Source organism: Tachysurus fulvidraco, chromosome 17 (assembly GCF_022655615.1).
Source record: "Tachysurus fulvidraco isolate hzauxx_2018 chromosome 17, HZAU_PFXX_2.0, whole genome shotgun sequence".
Taxonomy (NCBI): domain Eukaryota; kingdom Metazoa; phylum Chordata; class Actinopteri; order Siluriformes; family Bagridae; genus Tachysurus; species Tachysurus fulvidraco.
Genome location: NC_062534.1, coordinates 16,813,044 through 16,839,870, shown reverse-complemented (window position 1 = coordinate 16,839,870; position 26,827 = coordinate 16,813,044). Strand labels below are relative to the sequence as shown.

At 37.4% G+C, this 26,827-nt stretch overlaps 1 protein-coding gene across 2 annotated transcripts in view; it reads right to left on the bottom strand.

Annotated features, from left to right (window-relative positions):
* Window positions 1-26,827, bottom strand: part of pcdh11 (protocadherin 11) — a 203,261-nt gene that overhangs the window by 107,884 nt on the left and 68,550 nt on the right. For both annotated transcript variants that reach the window (XM_027135458.2, XM_027135459.2), the window contains exon 4: window positions 5,956-6,015. In XM_027135458.2, coding sequence (XP_026991259.1) covers window positions 5,956-6,015 — 60 coding nt within the window. The remainder of the gene's footprint in view (window positions 1-5,955; window positions 6,016-26,827) is intronic.

The following is a 26,827-nucleotide window of genomic DNA, read 5'->3' as shown; positions in this document are numbered from 1 at the left end:
AACAAACAGATTTCCAGGTGGATAGGATGGCAAGCCTCTGTCTCTGGACTACTTGCACTCTGCCTAAGCCGCTCCTTTGACAAATGATTCCATATCAAAGGGCCGCACACTTATTTGCGCTTAATTGATTGGATAGGAGACATTCGAAATCCCTGATTGGTTTAACTAAAAAGAGGCTGAAACACGCCGAGGCTTCAGAGAGAGAGCTGGGTACAGTCACTGAGGTGAAATAAGGCTTATGGCTCTAAATCCAACCGATTAATATCAGAACATAAAAAAGGAAGATAAATGAATCGAGTTCGAATGCAATGAATCACACAATACTGGCAGGTTCGCAGCCGTAATTCCACAGGTTAGCATTCCTTTTATCTGTTCATTAACAAGGGTTGACCCGAACCAAGACCTTGTGTGAGGCGACTCTATAAATGCACTCGGTGCGCTGTGCTAAAGCAAAAGGAACAGACACCACATTAACACTTTACGTGTAATTAATAGAGGTGGGAGAAGTCAAAAAGGTAGCAGGGAGGCTGAAATCATCTGGTAAAAAAATAATGAATAAAAGAGGAAAGTGTGCCAAATGTTTAGGTTAAAAAAAGACATGGTGCTTTAAGGCTTAGTCATATATGCACCATTAGCATACGCATAAATTTATAACCCTATTATATAAAAAATCATGCACATTTTTCGTTGGCACGTTGGCACACTTTCAATATATAATTTAAGATTTTCTTTAATTTCTTCTTTAATTTTCTAATGTTGCTTCTGAATCTGTGGAACATCTGCAGTTTACATCGTGCTGTTGCAATTTTGGCCGACGCTTTAAATATGGCTGCCAGAGAACATTACCGAGATACCAGGAATATCTCCATGGTGACATGGACTGAGGCTGGAAGGCATTCAGCAAGCTGCTTGTGTAAATAAGACTAATTCTCTGTAAAGCATACCCAAATTAGGAATAGATCTGCTCCAGAAATTGCTCGCGTCCATCCAAATCAAAGAAAAACCCCTGTTGATTCACAAGGCTAGCTATTTGATTCATGCAACCTGCAATGTACTGTAAGTGTTATTTGCTGTCATGATGCTAACAAAAATATTACAAATGATACATTTAACATAGCCTTATTTGACAGTAATGATGTTATTAGGATGGCGAGTTCCATTAATTATCGGGATGAGTCAAATGTATCTTGTAGATGAGTCAGGTTGAGCTAGATCTGCTTGTTTCAAGTCGAATAAACAAACCACATAATGAGACGCTAAATTCAATATATATTCATTATTCCACCTGGATGTGTACGAACAAGTCCACGGACACGACACGATCATAGCCGAAACTTTTCTGCATATCGTGCTTTTTTTCTCTGTTTGACATGGACATGCTGTGACATTAGTGACAGGTCTTGCACCCAAAGCTCACCACTGACCTTTCTGATTGTGTTTTTTTTTTCCAGGTTCGTTACATGTTTGTCTGAAGATGTCGGACGAAGCTTCTCCAGGCACTCCAGCAGTGCCACTGTGTGTGTGTGTGTGTGTGTGTGTGTGTGTTTGTGTGTTTGTGTGTGTGTGTGTGTGTGTGTGTGTGTGTGTGTGTGTGTGTGTGTGTGTGTGTGTGTGTTTGTGTAACATTTTGCCCCTTGTCTTCCAAAATCATGCCTACTAGCTCTGAATGGTGAATGCATGTAGAGCGCTGAACCTAAAACCTGCTGCTTTGAGCTTTATATGTTATAATAGTTAATCTCTGCATGACTAGTCTGTTGATAGGCGGTTGAGGGAGTTCCACTTATCATCCGGTATAAATCGTTATTAAGATGTACTTATTCACTGCTGCATTCTCCCAGATCGGTGCGTCCTCGATCGGAGTGCGGATGAGTGCACAAGTGCACAGTCATGTGTGCTGTGTACATTTCAAAGCCAGGATAAAAACTGGCTCCGGTAACTGGTGTTATGGAATGGAGAGCATCACATCAACACCATCTCACTTCCAGTTGGTGGTGGAAAGACTGTAAGGTGGTCCCACCAAGCTTGGATTGCCACCAATGCCAAGGTTCAGCATGACCATACCCAATGAGGGAGGGGTCAAATCCTGCTCCATCTGCTATCTGAAATTTTGGCAACAGCATGACGACTAGTGGTAGGCGTTTCTGCCAAACTCGGTGGTGGTGGTGACGCTGACTCTGTGCTGTAACGTGCAGTGAGTTAAGCCAGAGCTGGAATATAGGTCAGGGTCATCAGGTGAATTTCCCAGTGAGCCATGCTTTTATGTCAGACAAATGGTCAGTTCTCCTCAAGTCAATACCCCTTCATAAGTGCTAAGTGTTTAGCTTCTTGGTGCTTTAAGGCCTGTAATTGGGAGTCTTTTTATTTATAAGATTGACCTGCACCGAATAATACAGCCACCGAGTATGACTTACTGAAGAATGGACGAATCGCATAATGTAAGATATTATTGTGTAATTTAACAATGTTCAGACCGTTGGGACTTTTCATCACCTAATATATAGCCTTTGGTCTACAATTGCTATGGAAACCGAAGTCCTCTGGTGGCCAAGTAGCCTGCCCACGCGGACAGCCGTTAATCATCTTCACCGCAATACTGGCGTAACAGAATTTGGCCAATGTGTCAAGCAGCAATTATGTATACTTAGTGTTGTCTCCTCCCTCTCCTCTACATCCCTCTTGCTGATTCTGTCCCTTTCGTGCCAGTCAGCTTCACTCTCTGTCGCTCACGTCTACCTTTCCTTGCCACTCGATCCCTCTCCCTCTCCTCTGATTCTGTTTTATATAATCACTAAGCCTTTAAAAAGCTGTTCATTAGCTCCCTTTCATCGGGGATGCATACAATATCGAGGAAGAAAATAGAAACGGTCTTAGTGCCACATAATAAGACATTCCTATTATATAAATCATATCCGAGCATTTAGCCATTATACTTTCATTCTGGGGCTGAGTGACACACCAAATTACTCCATCGCTCCATTGCTTTCTTTGCATATTGGTTTCCGCAGATCACAGACGCTAATGGAAAGAGACGAGACAAAGATTATGTTCCGGTGGATGAGAAGAAACCGTTAAAGGCATCACAAATGTGTTGCATACCTTCATTAGCTCCATCCAGTAACGTGGTTTCAAAGGGATTTGACAGCAATAAGGGACTTCCCATATTTCAAGGACAACTTATATATGAACCTAGACAGCCCACTTTTGACTTATGGAGCAATAAATTGCTGCAAGATCGAGAAACCCGGAAATTAAGCAGCATTTTTCCACTTCCGCTTCCACTGTCCTGAAGTCAATATGTTTTTTTGAACAGGTTTTTGATTAAATGCCTGAAATAAAATCTGAGGTTAACACAAGCTCCAGATATTGTCAAGATAAGCTTTTACATGTCTTACAAAAAAGTACTGTGCTAAAAATTGGCTAAATGGGACTCATCTACTAAAGCCTTGTGTGTTTATACTCACAAACTATTCCATTCGTTCAGATTCGTCCGCAAAAAGAGCACCACTAAACCTTATCAGGGAAGATGTTTTTTTTTTTAACCCTAGTGTGATGTTCTGATCTAATTGAATCTATTTATCAAAAGTGTTTGGCATTTATTGTAAATCATCCGCTTTTGCAGATGTACTTTTGAGAGCTGTATTGCATAGCCATTGACTGCAATAATCTTTTGTTTGTGCTTTTATTGCTCTGTATTTGATATATCAGTTCAAATGAATAAACAGCACCCGAATTATTGTTCCATTTCAATTTTATGTTTTCTAGATTTATGCCACAAGGTCTTTATTAAAGTATTTTACATAAATAAGTGACATTTTCATTGTTAAATCTGATCTAGTAATTGGATTTTAATCACACACGTTATTTACACAGATTTTCAGACACCGGACCATCACATTCACGAGAGTATTCTGAACATCCCACTCAGGATTTAGTCCCACTTTTAGTGCGATAATAACCTCTATAATACTCAAAATGCTTACCAGTGGATTGTGGAGTCTGTTTTGGGGGATTTCTTCGTTCAGCAACAAGAGTATTAGTGAGTTCATGGCACTGAAGTTTGGTGAGGAGGTCTGGGGTGCAAATTCATTCCAAAGGTGTTCAGTGGTGCTGAGGTCAGGGATCTGTGCAGGACACTCCAGTCAAAACATGTCTTCATGGAGCTCGGGACATGTTTTGGCCTCTAAGTTCCAATAGGGGACATTTTAATTCTATAATATATATATATATATATATATATATATATATATATATATATATATATATATATATATATATATATATATATAGAAATTCCTATACAATTGTGTGTTTCCTGGTATTTTGTGGCAAAGTTTGGGGAAGACACACATCAGTGTGTGCTGGTAAGATGACCACAAAAATTTTGCCATATAGTGTATACTGTATTGTTTGGTATTGAGATATTTACAATATGTGTAAACTTATATTTGCGTAGTGCTTTTAAAACCTCGATAATGTCACTGCTTAATTTGATCTGAACAGTACCAAGGGGTCTGAAGTGTGAAAATAACACAAGGCTTTAAATTGATATGGAAAGAGCTGTTGGAAGCATTGGAGTGTTGGTGCCTTTAACTTTATACTTCTGCTAATTGTATTTAGAGTTCAATTTTTTTCAAAGTTGTGTTCATTTGTGAAGATTTTCTTGCTTTTTAGATTTCTGGCATTCAGCAGACACCCTTATCCAGAGTGACTTACATTTTTAATTCGAATTATACTTCTGACGGTTAGGGGCCTTGCTCAGGGGCCCAGCAGTGCATTAAAACTCACAATCTTCTGATCATGAGGTCTAACACCTTAACCACTAGGCTACTACATCCCACATTGCTTAACAAAATGGGTAAGAATCATAAAACTTTGTTAGTCACATTTTAGTTTCTGGAATAATTCAAAAGCCAGTGGAAAAATCCTATCAAGGGAACCGGCGTGATATGAACTTCTGGGTTGGCCTACAAAAGCACATCCTCCCTGTAGCACTCTACAGTACTGCGACGCCGGGGAAAGCTGCATTATAGGTGATTTTGACAGAAATGGTGCACACAGACATGAAGGACAGGTCAGCAATTAAAGCCCTCCTCTATGTCAACATGCTCAGGACAAATCTGATTGCCTTTTACTATTATTGCCTCACATGGAGCTTCGGTACCATTTCATACAACACAAGAAGATTTAAATTATTTTCATCTCACTTTTGCGACTCAAGAGTCTCTAAAAATAGCGGCGAGTGTATTAAGGTGGTCCACTTAAGATGGAGTCGAGTTTGACCACTCGCTGACAGGCTGTCAGACATGTCTGCTGTTTTTCCGTAACTCCAGCGGAGTCTTTACTCTTGACCCCACTAGTCAACCAGAAAAAGACATGAGCATTTTGACACATTTGGGGTTAGTGGACTGAAAATAGTGTGAGTTTTTGCAGTATAGCACATTAACACATTTTCATGCCGACATGCCAAAGTGCTGAGGGAATTTTTTTATTTATTTATTTATTTATTTATTTTATGTGAAGAAAATCAAAAGGAAGAAAAATAAATAACTAAATAATTGTGGGGGGGAAGAAAGAGAACTAGAATGCCTGATTATCCAGTTCCTAGTAATGAGACTGTAGATTGTTATTTATGTTTGACTGAATCCCAAACCTTCATGAATGATAATCTCATCACTTAAATCGAGTGGTACGAATCGCATTTTCAGAATTAGATAAGACACTGCTGAGGAAGACATCTGAGCTAATAGATGAAAAAATAAATCTATGCCACTCTTGAATAGCGAAGAGTTTTTAAGATATGAAGGTGAGTGAGGAATGGATGAAAAGAAATAGCTGACATTCAAGCAGTTATTACTCCCTTGTTGATTACCAAGGTATGATACGATATAATTCCGGACTTTTATACGACAGATCGCTGAATCACTAATCTAAATACGAATCCAGATAATGACTCACCTTATGTGGACAAGTGGTAGAAACTGCACTCAACGTCTTGTCTGGGGTCTGGTTCTGGTTCTGTGAGAGAAACAAAACCAACATGTTCGTTAATTTTTCAATCTAAAGACGTAAAAGAAAACAAGAGTCTTCTAACATCTTGTATTTAGAAGAAACAAGTTGACCTATTGCTTGCACAGAAATTCTGTGTGAAGTGAGTAAAGGTTAAGATCATTAATCTCTGGAGGTGAAATACAGAGAGCCATGACACTGTTTTTTCCTCCCACATTAATGACTCTACTAATAATTGCGCCATTTCCATACAACATATGCAGTAACTCTAAAACAGGATTTCATTAGGCAATTACCATTTTGTAAATATGCCTCTACATCAGACAGATACATGAAATGCGACACTAAAAAGGTTACGCTTAGCTAAGCCAACAAGGCAACAACAGATGGTCCTGCTGTTTGTGATTATGCAGGATGCAAGGCCTCTACACACCGAAGGCGACACACAAAAAGTGCCTTCTTTCAGGTGACCTCACAGGTGGGGGAAAAAAAAAAATTCAGAAAGAGAAAAAGTAGGCACTCCAGAGGCACGGTGGCACTCACAACAGGCAGCGCTGGCCTCACTAACTTCTCCCTCAACTACTTCAGGGAGGCCCAGTTGATTCCAAGCAGGTGCCGCCAGTCATTTCCTCATATCCAATTATCTTCCTGTGGCACAGCTAATGCACCTTGACACTATTAATGGCTTCCTTATGGTATCACCAAGAGAGATGAAACATTGAACTGTCCAGGATTCGACATCTATATTTCATTACCACTTAGTGGAGTCAGCGTGAAGCATGGGGTAACCTAGCTTCACACCCACAGATTCATAAAAGCAAAAAGCTCTGTGTCGCAGCGCTCACTTGAACACAGAACAGAGAGCTTTTGTCGTTTTTTTTTCCCCACACCTGCAACTCCTCGACTCCAAGAATGAGCAGGAAACGATCATCTAGCTTATTAATTTCTGTAACCAAATACTCATTAGCACCTGGCACCTCTATGTCTCCGTATGGTAACCCGTGGCAACAGCTTCTACTTTAATGAGTGTGTTTCATGCCTTATGTGCCAATGTAACCTGAGCAGCGCTGACATAGGTACTGGAGAAAGGGAGGCTAATGACGTACACCTTCTCGCGGACACAAGGGCAGCCCGGAGGACATGTTTATTTCTGAGTGCCACTGTCAGCATCTTTCATACTGACCTGCATCTCTACTGCGCACCGAGACATCTTGTGAAGCTCTGAAGTTCATAAGGGACGCTTGTGATACCTTAGACATTTGTTTATACTTGGGAAAAAAGCTCAGCTACCAACATACCATGTTACGGTGTGATGTAAACCTGGTGCATGTGGTCTCGTTAATGAACTGACGACTTGATGATTAAGAGAGAAAGAGAGAGAGAGAGAGAGAGAGAGAGAGAGAGAGAGAGAGAGAGAGAGAGAGAGAGAGAGGAGACGGTTTCCTACAATACAAGTAACCTGAGGAAACTTCTTAGTATAAGTCATGAGCATGAGTTGTTTGTTAATAGTAAGACATTAAGGCTCACGGAGAAGAAAAAAAATAGATGTAGACAAAAAAAAAGAAAAGAAAAGATCAGCTCTTTTCTTCTTTACTTTCGGCTGCTTTCGACTCAGTTCTAATGCTATAAAGTGATAGGGAAGAACTTTTTTTTTTTTAAGTGAAACGAAACATGCTGTCCTTTAAAAATCAGTTGATCCTAGTTAAATAACCTAGTTTATACATTTCACTTCAATTTTCAGATAGTTAATACATTTCACTTCAGTTTAATGAGCAAACATTTTCAGACGCAGAACGAGCAAAGTCGTTACTTTCAGTATCAATGAGTAACAAAATCCATAACATTTACTATATTCAATCTGAAGAAAAAAAAAAAAAGGCATCAATGCATCTCTGTCTCAAGGTACTCTATTTGTGTGCATACGGCTGTACCTTTACTCTGTGATATTCATGCTCCGTGCATGTCTTTTTCATGATTCATTAATAAAAGAGGTTCTTGATTAGGATTAGGATTCTCCTCGCTGACATGGAAATCTCTGTGGTGACAAAATTCATGGTAATTCTTTTCTTTTCATTGCACATATATCGAGTACCCATGGGTAATTACTCTCCATGACAGGTATGGCATGTGCACTGTATTAACTTGTTCTATATTTTTAAATAATACATGGCCCTATTAGAATATGACACATCCAACACATGCTCACACTCACACTCACACACACACACACACACACGTGCACAGACACAGACACATTTCCCGACTGAGGCTTCACTGAGCCGTAGATGAGATTATCCGTGTCTTGCGCTGACCCGGTGTGTTGTGTGTCCTGCCCTCGATCTGATATTCAGCGCAATTCTACGCTGCACTGAAAAGTTTGGGCAATGCAAATTCTTACTAGGCGGGTCAAAGCTGACATCTCGATGGTCGGCTGTTATTTTGGAGAGCTGTTAACTCTGTTAACTGAGAAAGGAAGAATAGTGTTAGAACGCTGCAGATTTTAAGGGGAAGGGGGAATATTTTCCATCCTGTCAAATCACTCCATTATTCATGCTGTGCCTGTGAACTACTGAAAACTGGCAAGAGTGTCGAACATGGAAACTAGAGACAGGAACACAAGAGCCTTCGTATCTTGGCAATTTAATATCGAATTAAATCTTAGAAATGACTTTTTCTATTTTTGAAAATTTGTCACACTCTTACTAGGTTTAGGATTCCTTGGTTTCTAATACTGCAATCTCTAATGGAATTCATACAGTATGTGTGTGTTTTTTATTTATTATTTCTTTTTTTGGTTGTTTTTCTACGCAGATTTGCCGTTTGAAAAGTTCTTCTCCGTAGACGACTTCAGATCACCGCAAATGCACTGATCGATATATACGTATTAAGAAATGATTTGAGAGGAGATGTCTCATTAACATGACTGTCTATGATCTGGAAGTACATGAATTTGGATGATGGGACATTCTCCAGCTTTTCACACTTGAAATCGTTAACTCTGGGTCATTGTAAACTCTTTGGGTTATCTTTAACAGTTTACTCTGCTCATACTTTACCTGGAGCTAACACATAACCCTGGCTATTTATAACATTCCTAAACTCTACATTAATATTCATTATTAGTACATTTATCATAAATACAGCAGACAAGCTGTTTAAATAATGGCTTCGCATCAGTTTGAAAAAATATCCTCCACGCTTCAAGATCTATAAGAATTAGGAGTAGAAAAATAAATAGTGGACAGATCTGCCATTGTGCATATGAGATATGAGCAGGCATTGCTATCTTTCACAGCTTTCTAATCTTTTTCTGTCCGTTTTTAAGTTTGACCAGGTGTTCGTTGATATCCAGCTTCTGCTTTTTTAGTCAGTTCCCAAAATACATGGTTATTTCTGACTGCGCTATCCAGATCCTTCTTCTCCCTATTCGACACATTCTCCAGCATCATTTGACTTTTTTTTTATTTGTCCCTCAAATGCTGCAACTACTGTACCTTTTACACAACAAACCGGGTTTCTGTGACTATATAAAAGAACTGATATGAGGCATGAGCTGTTGAGTGTCTGTTGCTAAGCATGTGGCCGTAACGTTCTGACACACATCGTTTTTCACGCAGTGTGGCACAGGAGCTGGTTACTCTGTTTCAGAGTAAGGTTTTATAACCCGGGGTAAAAGGTGGTGCTAATCCTGACTCTAAATTACAAGTGTGAAACGTTCCTCTACCTGGGGTTAAAAGAAGCGTTTAGAATGACAATAACCTGGGGTTAAGCACAGTGTGAAAAGCCTTACTGTGATTTAGATTATTTTAGAATTTATAATGAGTCATTTATGAAATGAATTGAAAATGTTTGTGTGTGTGTGTGTGTGTGTGTGTGTGTGTGTGTGTGTGTGTGTGTGTGTGTGTGTGTGTGTGTGTGTGTGTGTGTGTATGTGTGTGTGTGTGTGGGTGTAGTGTTTGTGTGTAGTGTGCATTTTTCCTGCAGCTGCGCTAGTTAGTGAAAAATATGATACATTGTGTACACTATAAAGCACATCATCATCATCATCATCGTCAGACTGCATTTTGATTGACGACACTTTTGATAAAATATCCAAATAAAATCTTTTTAGAAATACTGAAAATAAATAAGGAGTGAATAGAAAGTTATGCATTATAAAGACAGTTGTAAAAAATTTAAATAATAAAATAAGCTGTTAATAATTCAACATTGGGGTAATGAAAGAGTTACAGAAGTAGGAATAGCAGGATGTAGGTAGAATCGTGTGCTAGGCATACAGTACATCCATGCGAAACACAAATATGACTCGCTGTGTGAGGCGTACTGTATACTCAGTGCAGTAGTGCCATAGTGTCATGAGCAGGGCAGCATGTGCTGTAGGTGTATGAGGAGAACGTGTACAACTGCAGGCGTACAGGTGACGTACAGTGTATCAAATGGTTGTTCAGAAATGTGCAAAAATACATTGTGTAGTGAACGACAGGAATATTAGTAAATAGGTAAAAAAAAGTGCAAGATAGCACATTATTGGCCATATGTGCAATGAGCTTTATGAGCATATGGTCGGTTTTGTGTGTGTGTGTGTGTGTGTGTGTGTGTGTGTGTGTGTGTGTGTGTGTGTGTGTGTGTGTGTGTTTGTGTTTATCCTCTCAACAGTACGTGGAGTGTTGTGTAGTTTTTAACAGGAACACTGTGTCTATAAAATCACAAGTGTCACCTTTCTTTCTGAAGTAGATAAAAGATAACAACAACAACAACAACAACAACAACAACAACAACTGTTGCAGTAGTTTTTCACTTTCAGCCAAAGCCCTATTCGATTCACATATACAGTAAAGTTATTGGAGAAATTCATTATATACAAGTCATCATTGGTAGGAGTTATGAAAGAAGAATCATGTGCTTGTAATTTCACCAATTCATGTAGAAATAATCTGCAAAATCAAACATTTTTGGTCTCAACAATAACCAAATACAACAATCGCAAAATTCTAGAGGGACTTTTTCCACTTTAACAACTCAGTCTCAGGCCAAATAACAGACGCTCTAGATATTCTTTGTCTATCAATAAATACGCCGTTGATATGGTGAAGCTTTCTGTACTGTAAGAAGATGTAGAGATGCTTATTTAATATCAAATTAAGTAGAATTCTATACTTAACGAAGAGGAGATGTGGTAGCCTAGTGTTTAAGGTGTTGGTCTACCAATGGTTGTGAGTTCAAATCCCAGGACCACCAAGCTGCCACTGTTGGAGCCCCTGAGCAAGGCCCTTAACCCTCAATTGCTCAGTTGTATAAAATGAGATAAAATTGTAAGTCACACTGGATAAGTGCATCTGTTAAATGTAAAATCAGAAGGTTTTTCATCATGTGAAAGTCTTCAGGACAAATTAGATTCCATCATAGACATTTACACCACATGTTACATTCGTAAAGCCATGAGCATTGTAGAAGATCCCTCACAAAACATCAGGAACGCATTCGGGACTCGCAACCGGACCGCCAGCCTGTGTAACAGTTTCTTCCCATAAGTCATCAATACCAAGAAACCGGACTTATTCCCTGCTCTGCATTTTTTTAAAGGTTCGAACTGTTTTTTATGTTCACACCCTCATTACAGATATATAAAAAAAAATAATTACACTCTTGAAGACAGCTTTATGATGTAAGGAAGTGTAGTAGATTTTTAACCTAGGCTTTATGCTGAATACTCAGATGCACTCAGTTCTTCTGGATATTTTGTACCTGATCAAATGGATAATGTACTTCTTTTTATTGTAACTGTTTTTTATGTTCACATCCATAGCATTTTATTATTGCAGTTTATTCGTTACAAAACCGTGTCCTGATCAGAGCTGCACTGTCCGTTATACTGTGTTATTATACTATACACAACCCAGTCTCACGTCAGTTCGTGACATAATCACAAAATTTAATCAATTTGATTCGTGTTCGTGGACTGGCTCCGTCTCCATAGCAACAGATGCTGAAGCTCACGGGTAATGCGGGCATCCGCTGTGCGATTGGATGATTTCTGCAGGCCGCGAATTGTAAATGTTCGAATTTGATCATTACATTCAAGTAATATTGCCTCGGAAGTGGTTTGAGTGCAATGAAGGAGAATTTGCGGCCTCAGGAGAATCAAATAAAACGGATGGTCATGACATCGTATTGTTATTATCGTGTTTATGTGCTGAAAGAAAGATGAGGATGAGAATGATGAAAGAGAATCGGCAGTGGGTCATCAGGTAGTTTTAGCTGACGTCTTCAACATAGTAAAAGTAGATAAGGCTCATGGGTACTGTAGTATAGATGGAAAAACTGCTTTTCTCAGAATAAAAAAAAAACATAGCACAATGATTAGTACCCTACAGAATATAAAGCAATAAAAACAAGGATAAAATCTCCTGGTTAAATGTTGAGTAATGTAGTGCTTAAAGTTTAAAAATGAATAACAAATGAGCAAAAACAATGTTTCCGATCGGCAGAAAGAAAAACGTGGTGCAGACACGAAAGATGCTTCCTACTGAAATACTGTACATTAGATCGAAAGTGCTGAGTGACACGGGAAAAAAGAGGAAATCCGTGTCCACGAACACGAATCAAATAGATTACATTTCATTTTACTATGTCGCGAACTGCCGTGAGACTGGGTTGCTATACGACCTTGTACTCTTTGCACACTATGTAGTACTGTGTAGTGTATTTAGTTCTGTCTGGTCACATGGTGACTGGTGAGCTTTATTGATAAAACCACCATATTTGTGAGTATACGTGTGCAGCTTAATGCAGGCGTGGACGAGCACCTTCTTTTTAGTTTGGTTTTAGAGGTAAATCAACAACCTCCTGTTTTTCCACATAATTTGATGACTTTGTGACACTCAAAAACTTTCTTCCGTCTACTGAGAACACAGATTGGATTTATCAAGTAGAAGAAGCGTGTTGTGAGCACAATGCGGATTCTAAACCTGATTGCTCATTCAAACTTTATCACACAATGAAGCCCTGATGAAGCCCTTTGTTTCCATGAATGTGTGTCTTAATTCTAAGCAATGAGAGCTAAGCAACGAAGAGCGAGTTATGAAACCACAAGAACAGAGTGCAAAAATGGCCAGGTTCAGATTCTATGCATGAATCGGACTCTAAGCATGTCTTTGACAAAAATTTTTTTGGGTAAATATTAATTGATATTCGTGACATTAAAGAATTTGTAATAAATAAATAAATAAATAAATAAATAAATAAATAAATAAATAAACAAACAATAAAATAATAATAATAATAATAATAATAATAATAATAATAATAATAATAATAATAATAATAATAATAATAATAATAATAATAATGAATAGGGCACATTCTATGTTTCTGTGCAAATAAAATAAAATGCACCCTGAACCCCTGAACATAATGAGCTATGCTCTTACATGTACAGTACCAAGCTAGCTGTGCATTAGAGACACTCTGTTGGTCTTAAATGGTTGTCAGCAACTAAATCTGGCTAAATATGCTGCAATGTTTCAATGAAAGAATTTTTCTTATTATTATTTTCTTATTACAAGTGAAAATAATAATAAGAAAAATTGCAAAGCTACATAATAACATTTGTGTTCTGGAGCTTAACCGAGGCACAGCAGTGGCAGGAGTAGGTCTCAAAACTGGACTGAACAAAATCCTAATGTCTCTGCCAGCTGCGTTAAAGCCAGCATCACGCGCAGTGTGCCACTGCTACAAACGGGGGTGCTCTTTGAAATGACACTGCATTAAAACCTTGGAAGCCCCCTGCTCCTGATGTGCTCATTTCCCAAGCAGTGTGAAGCCCCTTCTTAGAGACAGCGCCGGAGAGCCGAAAAAATCTCAATTAAGGCTTTGTAACAATTTTGAATTGCAAATGCAACCATTTTAGAGAGGGAAAAAAAAACATCTTTACAGGATCTATGCAGGGATAAGTTAGAGGGCTCATATTATACCTGATGCTCTCCGCCTGGATTGCTTACCATTAGTGCATATTCGTTTTACTATTTTTTTTAAGGGCCACAGCTTGCAGAAGTCTCTCTGCAGTGAGTCATGCGTTTAATAGTTTGAAGAAACAAATGAATAAAAAAACACCACACATTTTAACTCATTAACAGAACTGCAACAGGGTTCAGAAGGACATACAGAAAGAGAAGGAAAAGGAAATGCTTTGACTAGAAATATAAACTGCGCAATCAATGTCTCGACACTAGTTCTGCGCTAATTTATGAGCCACGACTGAGCTCTTAAAGTGTTTATTGTGCTTGGTGTCTGGTTTAAAAAATTTTACATGACGTTTGCAGCACTTTTATAGACATTGTTTTCTGCAAATAGACATTATTTTTTCTGCAAAAGAAACTGCTCTGGTGTGTGTTTATAATAAGAGGAAACTCTTAATAAGTTGCTTTACCTGTTTTAAAATGAATGGACATTATAAACTCTCCTCATTCCAGATATAAAGAAGTTTTAATTAGCCTCCTGAAGACAGTTTTAAGATGTAAGGAAGTGTAGTAGATTTTTAGCCTAGGCTTAACGCTGAATTTTCAGATGCGCACGGATTCTTTGGATATTTTTTACCTGAGATCAAATTGATAATGTACTTCTTTGTTAACAAAGATAATCCTACCCTCCTCACATTTACAACCGAACACAAAAACATGCTTTTATGTATATACATGCACACACACACACACACACACACACACACACACACACACACACACACACACACACACACACACACACACACACACACACAAAAGCCTATCCTCAGGCAGTAATGAGTTTGCTATGTGTTTTAAAGGGATTAACAGCATTAAAAATCACATTTCATTCTTTTAGCAGAACAAAACAAAGCTGTACATGAAAAAAAAAGAGAAAAGTCCTGTTCATTTATTACTGCTTTAGAGGAGCTTAAATTTAATGCATGAATATTTTATCACAACTAATGCAACCTAGCTGTGTGTAAGATATGCATTCATTATGAAATAAGAGTGAAATGACAAAGACACACAGCACACAGCATCTATGCATGTATGGAAATGACAAATGAGCTAATCAATTTGTTATGCAACGGTGATGCTCTGGATTTTTTATTTCTGTCAAACAAACAAACAAACAAACAAACAAACAAACAAACAAACAAACAAACAAACAAATAAATAACATGCTGCCGTTGACACTGTTCATGACATGACTTGAACATGAAAACACATGCGGTTAAGTTTCATTTATAACAAACTGTGGTTACAGGGGAAAAAAAGAGGTCTAAGACGAGATGAAACAAAGGCTTGACACAAATGAGCACTACAGTAGCTTTTGGCACTAAAAGCAGTTCGTGGGAGGAGGTCATGGTTACATTAGCTTGTCTTCTTCAATATACACCAGGTGGAGCAGCCTCTTAGATGACCCTCTTTTTAAAACCGACAAACAAGTAGCCTATTCAGTCAGAGGTGGAGGGAATGCGGCACTTTTCTGGCAGGATGGCACTGCAAGGCCGCCTGGCCCAGTAATATTCACACCACACACTGAGAGGCTTTGTGCGTCTCACTTCCTGGCTGATGCTCAAGAGCACTGAAGAAAAAAATTAGTTTCATTCCCATTACTTGCTCAATGTTTCATCAACTAGTTAAATAAATAAATAAATAAAGATATAAGAAAAGAATATTAGTATTTCTGTTTGTAACGTGCCATTAAAAATAAAAGATTAAAAGATTGTTATGATCACGTGATGGCTCTATTTTGGATTTCGAGGCCAACATGAAAAAGGGGTATATAACACGTTGCCAGTCTATGTCCTTAAGGCAGAGCTTCATATGGGAGATGATAGTTTAAAAAATGAAATGAAATAAAACAACACTAATCGTTGGTGCTGCACGCTGTGTTTGGTGGTAAGTGTGCTTCTGGATGATAAAGTTTTCAGCAACAATAATAACAAAAATTAGAATAATGATAATGATGATCTGATTTCATGTATTTATTTATTTATATGTATTTATATTTATGTGTTTATCTTTTATTATTATTATTATTATTATTATTATTACTATTATTATTAATATTAATATTATTATTGTTATTATTGTTATTATTATTTATTTATTTATTTATTTATTTATTTATTTATTTTATTGCCAACTCTTCTTCTCCACCATTTTTAGCAAGAGCTTTTCAGCACACTACAGCAGATCCGCTCGGAGTCCCCGGGCACTGCTATCAAAGAGCTTCTCCGCAGCTGATCATTAGCAATTTCAGAGCCTTAGGCAACTCTGGGACCCCAGACTGTGCAGTATAATTTAGCGTCTGTCTTGGCCATACAATCAAGAGACCATACTGTACATTTAGCATTTCCAGACAAAAAAAGGACTAGGGGAAGAAGAACAGTTGGCATTCTAGTAATAAAGTTAACTTGCAATACAATAAACTATAGCATATACATACTGCATATTGTGCATGTTCTGTACTGTAGGATCAAACTTCAAATTACTTCAATGAATTCCACTGTCAAATAAAATCCAGGACAAATCAAAACACGTTCCTATGCGGCTTTGAGTCGCAGAAGCACATCGTTGAGTTGTCTACCTGAAGTTGTGGCAGGAAGTGGTTTCAGGCTCAAGTCATCAGTGCTTGATTGAATATCTCTTTAATAGCAAAAGAAAAAAAAGAGTCCGAGCAGCCATCTGTCACAGGCTGAAATGGGTCCTGTCACTCATATTCAGTCTAAGCTCATAGATTCAGCCTGATGTAGCCTGGCAGGTAACTTCTATATATATATATACCATCTGGGTTTGCCATTACCTTAGAAATATACCACGCTTGAAGTTCCCAACTTCAGGCCAATGACAACTCGAATCACATCGTGAACCAATCTTTACAATGCATGTAACTCAAACCAGTACAACATATGGATATAAAAAGTCTACACACCCCTGTTAAAAAAGGAGGGTTTTTTGTGATTAAAAAAAGAAAACAGGATGAATCATGTCCACGCATTATTTCACCCGCAATGTGAAATCACAACGTCTACAATTTAAGTGAAAAGCAATCGTAATCATTTTAAAGGAATAAAGGAAACAATCAAACAAAAGAAACAATAACCTAGCCGCATAAGTGCACACTTCTAAAATAATACTTTGCTGAAGTACCTTTTGATTTTTGTAACTCCTCTCAGTCTTTTTGGGCAAGACTCTATCAGCATGGCACATCTTGATTTCACAATATTTTTCCACTCTTTTCTTGTAAAAACACATTCATCATATTGTAAGGGTCTCTCCTGTGCACAGCCCGCCGTAGGTCACCCCACGGATTTTTAGTTGGATTCAGGACTGTGCTCCGGCTAGTTCAATCAAAAACATTGATCTTCTTTTGTTTAAGCCATTCCTTTGTTGATTTCGGATGTGTGCTTTGAGTTATTGTCGTGCTGAAAAAGTGAGATCCTTACTCGCAGACACCTGAAGGTTTCGCACTATAATCGACTAGTATTTGGAGGTATTCATTCTTTCCAGCTTGATAAAAGCCCCAGTTGGGGCTGAAGAGATGCAGCGCTAAAGCATGATACTGCAATCACCATGCTGCACTGTGGAAATGGTATTCTTTGGTGGGTCATTTTTTTTATGCACCAAAACTTTTGGAATAATGGAATTTGTTTGAAGAGTTTTAGGGATGTGGTACAGTAGCTCAGTGGTTAAGGTGTTGTATCATTGATCGGAAGGTCATGAGTTTATATCCCAGGTCCATTAATCTGCCACTGCTTTGTCCCTGAGTAAGGCCCTTAACCCTCAATTACTCAGTCGTATAAATTGAATTTAAAAGTGTGAGTCACTCTGGATAAGGGTGTCTGCTAAATGCCAGAAATGTAAATGAGATATTGTGATGTTTCAAAGTGCTTCTGTATCTCCACTCTATCCCATACAGACTATTACTGTATATCCTCTCTGGTAAATTTTTGTCTTGTCAAATTTTGGAAGAACATCCTGTTCTTGGTGATGTGACTCTCGTGCTTCATTTCCTACAGTATATTTGCCTATGATGGACTTTGCAGTGTTCTGTGGTACTGTACAGCTAATGTTTAAGGAATTTTTTTATACCCTTTACTGATCAATACATTTTGAAGAGGTGAGATACCATGCATGACTTTCATTCATTCATTAATTTTCTACCGCTTATCTGAACTTCTCGGGTCACGGGAAGCCTGTATACAGGATACAGTACACCCTGGCACTCTCATTCACTCACACACTCACACACTACGGACAATTTTCCAGAGATGCCAATCAACCTACCATGCATGTCTTTGGACCAGTGGAGGAAACCGGAGAACCTGAAGGAAACCCCCGAGGCAAACTCCACACACACAAGGCGGAGGCGGGAATCGAACCCCCAACCCTGGAGGTGTCAGGCAAACGTGCTAACCACTAAGCCACCGCCATGCAAGACTTGTAAATTTAAATTCAAATTCAAATTCAAATTTATTTGTATAGCACTTTGAACAATTGACAAAACAATTGTCTCAAAACAGCTTTACAGAACATAAACACAAAACAAAGATTAATATAAAAATGAATATAATGCAAAAATTCAAGAATAACATTAGATATATTTAAATGTGTTTGTATTTATCCCCAATGAGCAAGCCTGAGATGACTGAGGCGACCGTGGTGAGGAAAAACTCCCTTGGATGGTAAAGGAAGAAACCTTAAGCGGAGCCAGACTCCTAGGGGAACCCATCCTCATTTCGGTAACACTGAAGGGTGTGATAGTAAATATACACTAATCCAATATACAGTCTGACAAATGTTGCATTGCTGAGGAGTTTGTTGTCCTTAAAGACCCCATGTAGTTGGCATCTCCTCTTAGTAAATTATTTGTGCACTACGGCTTAGCAGCGCAGAAACAAAGACGATGTGAGGAAAATCCTACAGAAACAGCTGATCTTTATCGGGGTTAATTGGAATCAATTCATTCATGGCAGGTGTATGGTATTTACTTTTCAATATGATATTGAATGTAATTGGTTCATTCTGAAGACAGTCACATCCCCGATTATAAAAAGGATGTGGAAGGCTCCTGGTACGACATGGCGTGACAATTTTTTGCTAGAAGGATTTAAAACAATTAATAAATGAATTACCTTATATAAATAAATAAATAAATAAATAAATAAATAAATAAATAAATAAATAAATAAATAACATAAAAATGTCCTCTATTTGAGACCAAATACATGATGGTGTAAGTTATTACAATATATCGTAACTGCAGCAACTTCCAGCTCCTCCTGAACTAGTAAATACCCGTAACATTAATGTTAACTAAATTTATTGAGCCATTTTATTGAAGATCAGATGTTTTTAGTGGCTGGAGACTAACACTGGAAATCTGACTACATTTAATATATATGCCCCATGAAATGTCTAGGATGTTGTGAGAGCAATACTTCAGTCTAGATTTCCTGGTATTTGGAGCTGTTCAATAATGAGATTTACTTGATACCTGCTATTGGAGTTGTGAACCAGTGAAACCATGAACAGTAGTTGTTAATTGTTTTTTTTTTAGATTCAGTGCATTTTTTTTTCAATTCTCACTCTAATCTTGTTAAATAATACCTTTAAACGTTCATATTTTGTGTCTAAAAACACTCAGCGTTTGCTTACATTTTGAAAACGATTTTCTATTTGTGAGCTGGGATTACTGAAGCCCATCATCCCCCCAAACCGGCCGAGTTTTATCAGCAATTTCATTGCTACACAATACATTTCATCTCTAAGTGCGTTCAATTTCTGCTTCCAATGACTTCGGCATGATTATGTATATCAGTCCTTTACAATAATAACGTAGTTGCCAACTGGAACAGCACTTGTGTGTTCAGCTTGCATAAACTTAGTTTAGATTGCCCATTTGGTGCGGAGGGTCTTTCCTGGCATGTGCCTGTCGGTGGCTCAGACCAATTTGTCATTCCAAGCCCGCTTTGTGTGCTGCCAGCACTGAGATGATGGCCATGCTCTGATCCTGGCGGCACCCTGGGACAAGGCCAAGTGTTTCACACACACCACACAGGGACAAAAGAGCTTGTGCCTGCTGATCCCTGTCTCAGAGGGAGAGGAACAGAAGAACAGGCTTTGCAGAACTTCTTCTCTATACATGTAAAGAGCTCAGTCACTAGAATATGTGTGACAAGATACAGCTCTCTCTGAATGGAGCTCAGGCTCCAGTGTGCTTTGGGTCTCAGTTTGAAAAATGTGAACCGCTGTTTGGATGCATTGAATAGTTGAACGTTTTAAGAAGATGCGTGAAGAAATTCTATTAAGTGCATATTTAGTTATGTGTTAATGTACTCATATGATTTTACTTAAGCCTTTTGATGTTGATGTGGTACTCAAAAGAGGCTTTTTCCTATATTTTAAATATTGTATCTAGTATCTAAGTTTATCCAATTTAGTAGCAGTGCCACATACTGTACGTCCAGCGCTTTGTTTACATTTATGGCATTTGGCAGAACGACTTAAAGAAGTGTCTTGATGCATCCGGTTAATAAATACATCCTGATACTGGTTCACTAGGTCACAGGCAGGAAGAATAGCATCAGACTAAACACTCTGTTGGGAGACAATGCTATTTTAGTTGCTAATTTAAGTCATTTAAGTCATTGAAAGCAGACAGTGGCTCAGCTAATCAGACATCTAAGGAAAGTCCATTGCACATTGGTGCCAGAACAGAGAAGAGTCTTAATGCACAGTTTTAATGAAGAGTCTTCCTCGTACCCTGAGCGTTGAGTAGTGCTGGAGTATTGGAGGAAGTGTGTGCAATGTTGGGTGCGATAAGTGCTTCGAGGTAAGTGGGTGCTGGTCTGTTGTGTTCTTATTTCCAGTACCATAAGGGGGATATGGATTACACTGGTATGTTTTTGGTCTACTTTTTTCTTTACTGCAAATCAATTTTAATTGATCGCTCTTATCCTATGTTGAATCATTTTCCTATCCTGATAATAGTAGTATCTTCCAGTATGACTCTGTTCCCATGGGGCATGAGAGCTCACATAATAGTTTCATAAGTCTGTAAATTATATAAATCAAATTCTATGAACCCATTTGTACTACTGGAATAACTATACCATCATCAAAATACCAGGTTTAAGAAAATCTTTTGGTAGAATGGTGTCTTTTCCTCGCAGTGCAGTTCCAGAGACTTGGGGAATTTACACCAAGATGCAATGAAGCCTATCACAAGGTCCCTGGTGGCTCAGCAGGGTATTTTTTACGTACAAAGAAATTCACAACATATTAAAAAGTGTGATTGAGTGATTTGTATGGAGTTTTTCCTACACTTAAACGTACAGGTATCAAAAAAATATTTAAAAACAGAGACAGTAACGATCGCAAAGCAGGCATAGTTCAGGTGTTACACATCAGGCAGCTGGTGTGAATTGATACGCTTGTCAAAATGGAAACATGACTGGTGTGAATAACAAGAACTTAAAAAATGCTTTAGAAACATGACTAAACAAAGCTAAAAATGATAAAGTACAAAAACATACACTGACAAACGTCAGAGAAGCAAGAAGCAGTCAACTTGAATATTTGATTGTTATGCTTGTGCCTTCTTCAAGCTACACTGTGTAGGATTTTTTTTTTTTACATAAGAATACTCCATAATAAGATATTCGTCAGTTGCTGTGAGTCACCCTGACACGTCTGTAACAGAACTTCACAGTCAGCAGTGTTTTATTGGACCTGGCTGGAAAATTTGTAGATATACATCATACATCAGCTTTGATACATTAACTTTAAGTAGGAAAGAAGGTCAACAGCCACAGAGGGACATACATCAGCAGACAGCAAGCAAGGTAGTTTCTGTTTGTCAATATAATACCGTTATTATAGAGTAAAACAAGTTCAAGATTGCTGGAGATTTAGTTTTAAACCTTACTGAAAATAAGTAAAGGCAGTAATCTGTTCTCTTATTTGGGGTGAAGCCAAATTCAATTACATTACATTTAACAATTTTAACAATGGATGTTAATGATCACATTAACATATATACACAGGAATATATACGTTAGAACCAAAATAAAAAAATCAGAATCTTGTAATTTCACACTGTACATTTATATTTATACCTAATAGGTGATAGTGGCAAGGAAAAACTGAGAAGGAAACTCAAATGAGAAGGAAACTTGCACCCATCCTCATCTGGGTGACACAGATTCTAAATTTTTTTCTCACTGTATATATGCAAGTGCATTAAAAGTGTCCATGTTGTGTAATTTGTAGTGTGTCTCAACTGTGAAGAACTCATGATAGCTAGCCAGTTTCTTGTGACAGGTTATTTTGTGTTTCAGCTACTGTGCTAACACTGTCTTACTCATGGAACATTGTGTTTGAACATTCATTCATTCATTCATTTTCTACTGCTTATCCGAACTACCTCGGCATCAAGGCAGGATACACCCTGGACAGAGTGCTAACCCATCGCAAGGCACACACACACACACACTCTCATTCACTCACACAATCACACACTACAGACAATTTTCCAGAGATGCCAATCAACCTACCAGGGTTAAAGGCCTTGGTCAGGGGCACAGCGGTGGCAGCTTGGTGGACCTAAGATTTAAGCTCACAACCTTCCGATCACCTTGACTTCTAGGCTCAAATCCACTACAATAGATGTTAATGATATGAGATTGAATTCTTACACAACATACTCACATTAAAAATGACAAAATCTATTCTTCTTTATTACAGGATGTTTCAAACACTGTCACTTTTGTGTTTTGTTCACTCCAGAGTTTCAGAAGTGTTTGCTAAACGGTAACACTTGAACTTGCATGCCAAAAAGAGGCCAACTGGCACTTTTCCCCCCACTTCAAGCACTTAACATATAGCACCAGGAGGATACAGGCTATCCAAATGGCATACTATAATGCTAAATATTATACTCCTACAAAAGGATTTCTCAAGGGTTCTTCGAATGTTTAAGGGTTCTACCTTCCTAAAGTGGTTGTTCATAGAAGTTTTTTTGAAAAGTAAATCTTCTCTGAATCACTTTTCATAGACGGACAAGCCAAAGAACCTTACATGGTGCTAAACGCAGCTTTCGCTTGAAGGATATTCTCCATTATGTAGCGAAACATCCATGTATACTATTTTTGCATTCTTTCTAGTAGGAGAGGATGTGATTTGGGATATACCCCCAGGTTTTATTGATTTAACCCTAGCTAGCAAACTCAACAATATCTCAAAAATGTAAAAAAAGAAAAAAGTAAATAAAGACCTAGAAAATGTTCCTGCTGCAAATCGGTTAATAAATTCTTTCGTTTGCTTTCCAATGACAAAACTTTACATAAACGTTGGTTAAAGTTCATTTTTGACAATCACTTAGGTCTGAATGCAAGTACAAACATTTATTTTTGAATGCTAACAGTCCAAAATCCACAAATAGGCAAGTTTCCAAAGATATTGATATCGGGCTTAGACACAGATCCAAAGGCATAAACAAACAAAAAATAGCAAACAAAAGGTCAAGGATAAATTTAGATAGATTGAGAAACAATGGGTCAGGCATGTCCTTACTGTACAAACACTTCTCTGAAAAGAAACACTTTACAGTCATAATGTTAGATATAATGATTTAAATTAGTTTTAGTTTGTTTAGAAAGTGTTAAAACTAAGTGTTAACTAAATATGTACTGAGTAATATATATATATATATATATATATATATATATATATATATATATATATATATATATATATATATATATATATATAACTCATTCATTATTATCTAAATTTATTATTATTATTATTATTATTATTATTATTATTATTATTATTATTATTATTATTATTATTATTATTATTATTGTAGTAGTAGTAGTAGTAGTAGTAGTAGTAGTAGTAGTAAACTGCATAGCCATTAACTATTAATTACTAATTAAGTAAAAATGTGTATTTTATTAGTTTTTATCTATTTCTTTTTTAATTAAATTTTTATTTTTTAATTAAGCTACTTAAAATTTAAAATTATGGTAAATAACTGCTATATTTGATAAAAGTCTGCATTACTTATACATACACTTACATATTTACACACACAAAATCACACTTTGCTTAATTAGGATATTGAAGTAATTGCAAACTGATTCAAATAAATGCCAAATGATGAAAAAACGATATTAATATTAATGTGATAATGATCTGTATTAAAACTACACTATAGTATCTGTAGAAACCTTAAGTAAGACAGTTTACAGTTTTACATAGTATCAAGGTGCACAAGTCATCTGTGATAATAGAGCTATAAAATATAGAGTGTATTGTACTAAATTATGAACTATTATGAGCACAGCCACAAATAAACATATAACTCCTTTGTAATACAGTGGAAACAGAATTGTGAAATAAAGAGTATATATAAATCATAATTAAACAGTAACTACTTGTCTTTTACTTTCAGTCAATACTAACTGATATATTTGTTTGTAGATATTTTAAAATGCAAAGAAAATAAAGATTGTAATATTAAGTATGTTTTGTATGTGGTTAATAAGTGCACTTAATCTCGTCTGGGCAATTATTGCCTTATGGCACCAAGTACTTCTACAGTATCACTGAATATCCATTCAAGCTATTTAGCATGCACTTGAATTTTTAATGACCTCATAGTTACCTAGTCAATACCAAATATTTAGCAGAAATTTCCATATTAAATCCAAGTTAATGGTACGTTCAAGTCATGTATGAAAGATTTATTTATCTATTTAAGATTCGAACACACGTATAATTACAAGTGGGCATTATGAGTGGGAAAGTCTTTAAGCTCGGGGTTGCCAAATGGGAGGAAAACGTCCAAGGTTGATGGTAAATTTATTGCAAATGAATGTTTACTTGTCTCAGAAGTTCTCACTCACTCACTCACTCACTCATTTTCTACCGCTTTATCCGAACTACCTCGGGTCATGGCGAGCCTGTGCCTATCTCAGGCGTCATCGGGCATCAAGGCAGGATACACCCTGGACGGAGTGCCAACCCATCACAGGGCACACACACTCTCTTTCACTCACGCATTCACACACTATGGACAATTTTCCAGAGATGCCAATTAACCTACCATGCATGTCTTTGGACCGGGGGAGGAAACCCCCGAGGCATGGGGAGAACATGCAAACTCCGCACACACAAGGCGGAGACGGGAACCGAACCCCAACCCTGGAGGTGTGAGGCGAACGTGCTACCCACTAAGCCACCGTGCCCCCTGTCTCAGAAGTTGATTTAGAGTTTGTGTAGCACCTATTGGAGAGAAATGGTTTCAAAAATTCTTTTAATGTATTATCATTTTATTTTTTACAGCAATGAAACAGGGGTACAGGTATCCCATGGCGGAAAATACAAGCATCCATCATAGAATCATCCATCAGCTGGTAGGTCAAGAGTCCAGTGAAGGGTAGTAAAACCAGAGTAAACAGGAATTATATAGTAAAGAAAATAGTAAAGTAGAAAACTCCAAAGAGTCGAACAGATATGCCAGAAATCATCAGATCTATGATGTAAGTCAAAAATCAAGCAACTTGATTCAGCCACAAGGTACAAGGAACATGAGGAGTGTACCACAACAAAAGTACACATTTTCTAGCTAAATAGCTACAAAGAATTAACAGAGAAAAAAAAATGTTTACCCATGATCTGAATGGTTTCATAAATTGATTAAAAACATAAAAATGCTAAATATTTTTAGTCAGAAATCACACAATGCTAGAGCTTCACATTGGTTTCACCTGTGGCTGGTTTCAGCTAAAAACAAACAACATTTTAGAGATTTTTATGAAATTTGTCATCCTTGCTACTACTGTTATTCTCATATTTTCTCTCTAACCAAAAGGTGTAGTACTTTTTGTGCTCTTACTTCATTTTTATTCGTTGTTGCTTCACACTGTTTTGAATTTTTCATGTGCAAGTCATAACCTACTCATTTGTGTAGTTCAGACCAGTAGCTCAGACCGGATCAGAGCTGACCTTATGCGAATGTGAAAAAAAGAATCAATCAAAACACAAAGGAAAGCAAAAAGAAATTAATAACCACATATGTAAATTGCTGCCTGCTGCCTAGATGACAGAGCCAGGCTCTGTGCAAAAATCTGCATACGAAATTGTAATCTTTAAAAGGGAAGAAGATTCAAAAGACATTAATATTTTTTAGGACTGAAATACAGCGAGGACATCGGCTCGACGTCTTACGCGGTATATTATCTGATTCTGTTCTAGAAGGTATAACAAATATAGACGTATGATTCATTTTTTTTTTTCCTGTAGCTATGCTGTAAAAGATTGGGAAGTGTTGTTTTAAGTTATCTGTACAAGTAGCTTCTTGAGAGCTACTTTTTATCTTGTCAAAATAGAACGAAGTGCACGTCGTGTTCCTCTTGCCGTCTTCGAAAAGCGTTTGTCAAGGATTTGGATGGTTCAGGGTGCAAGTATCCATTTATTTATTTTTTTTATCCATGTGATCTTCACCCAGCAATGAGCACACGATTACTCATCCAATTATGGAATCTCTGCTTTATCGTGCATCTTATATAATGGCACACTAAAAAAAAACTCACAATGTCATGTGGGTTCTAACACCTCCGTATTATGACAAGAATATCGGTGAGAATTAAGCGGACCATTTAAAGGTTAGACAGGTATATCCACTCTGTTCTTTTCTGTTTCTGCACAAGTGTAACAAAAAAAAAAAAAAGGTTCTGGCTGGATATTTCTTCAGAGTTCATATGACACATAAGTATTATTTTAGCATTTAAATAGAC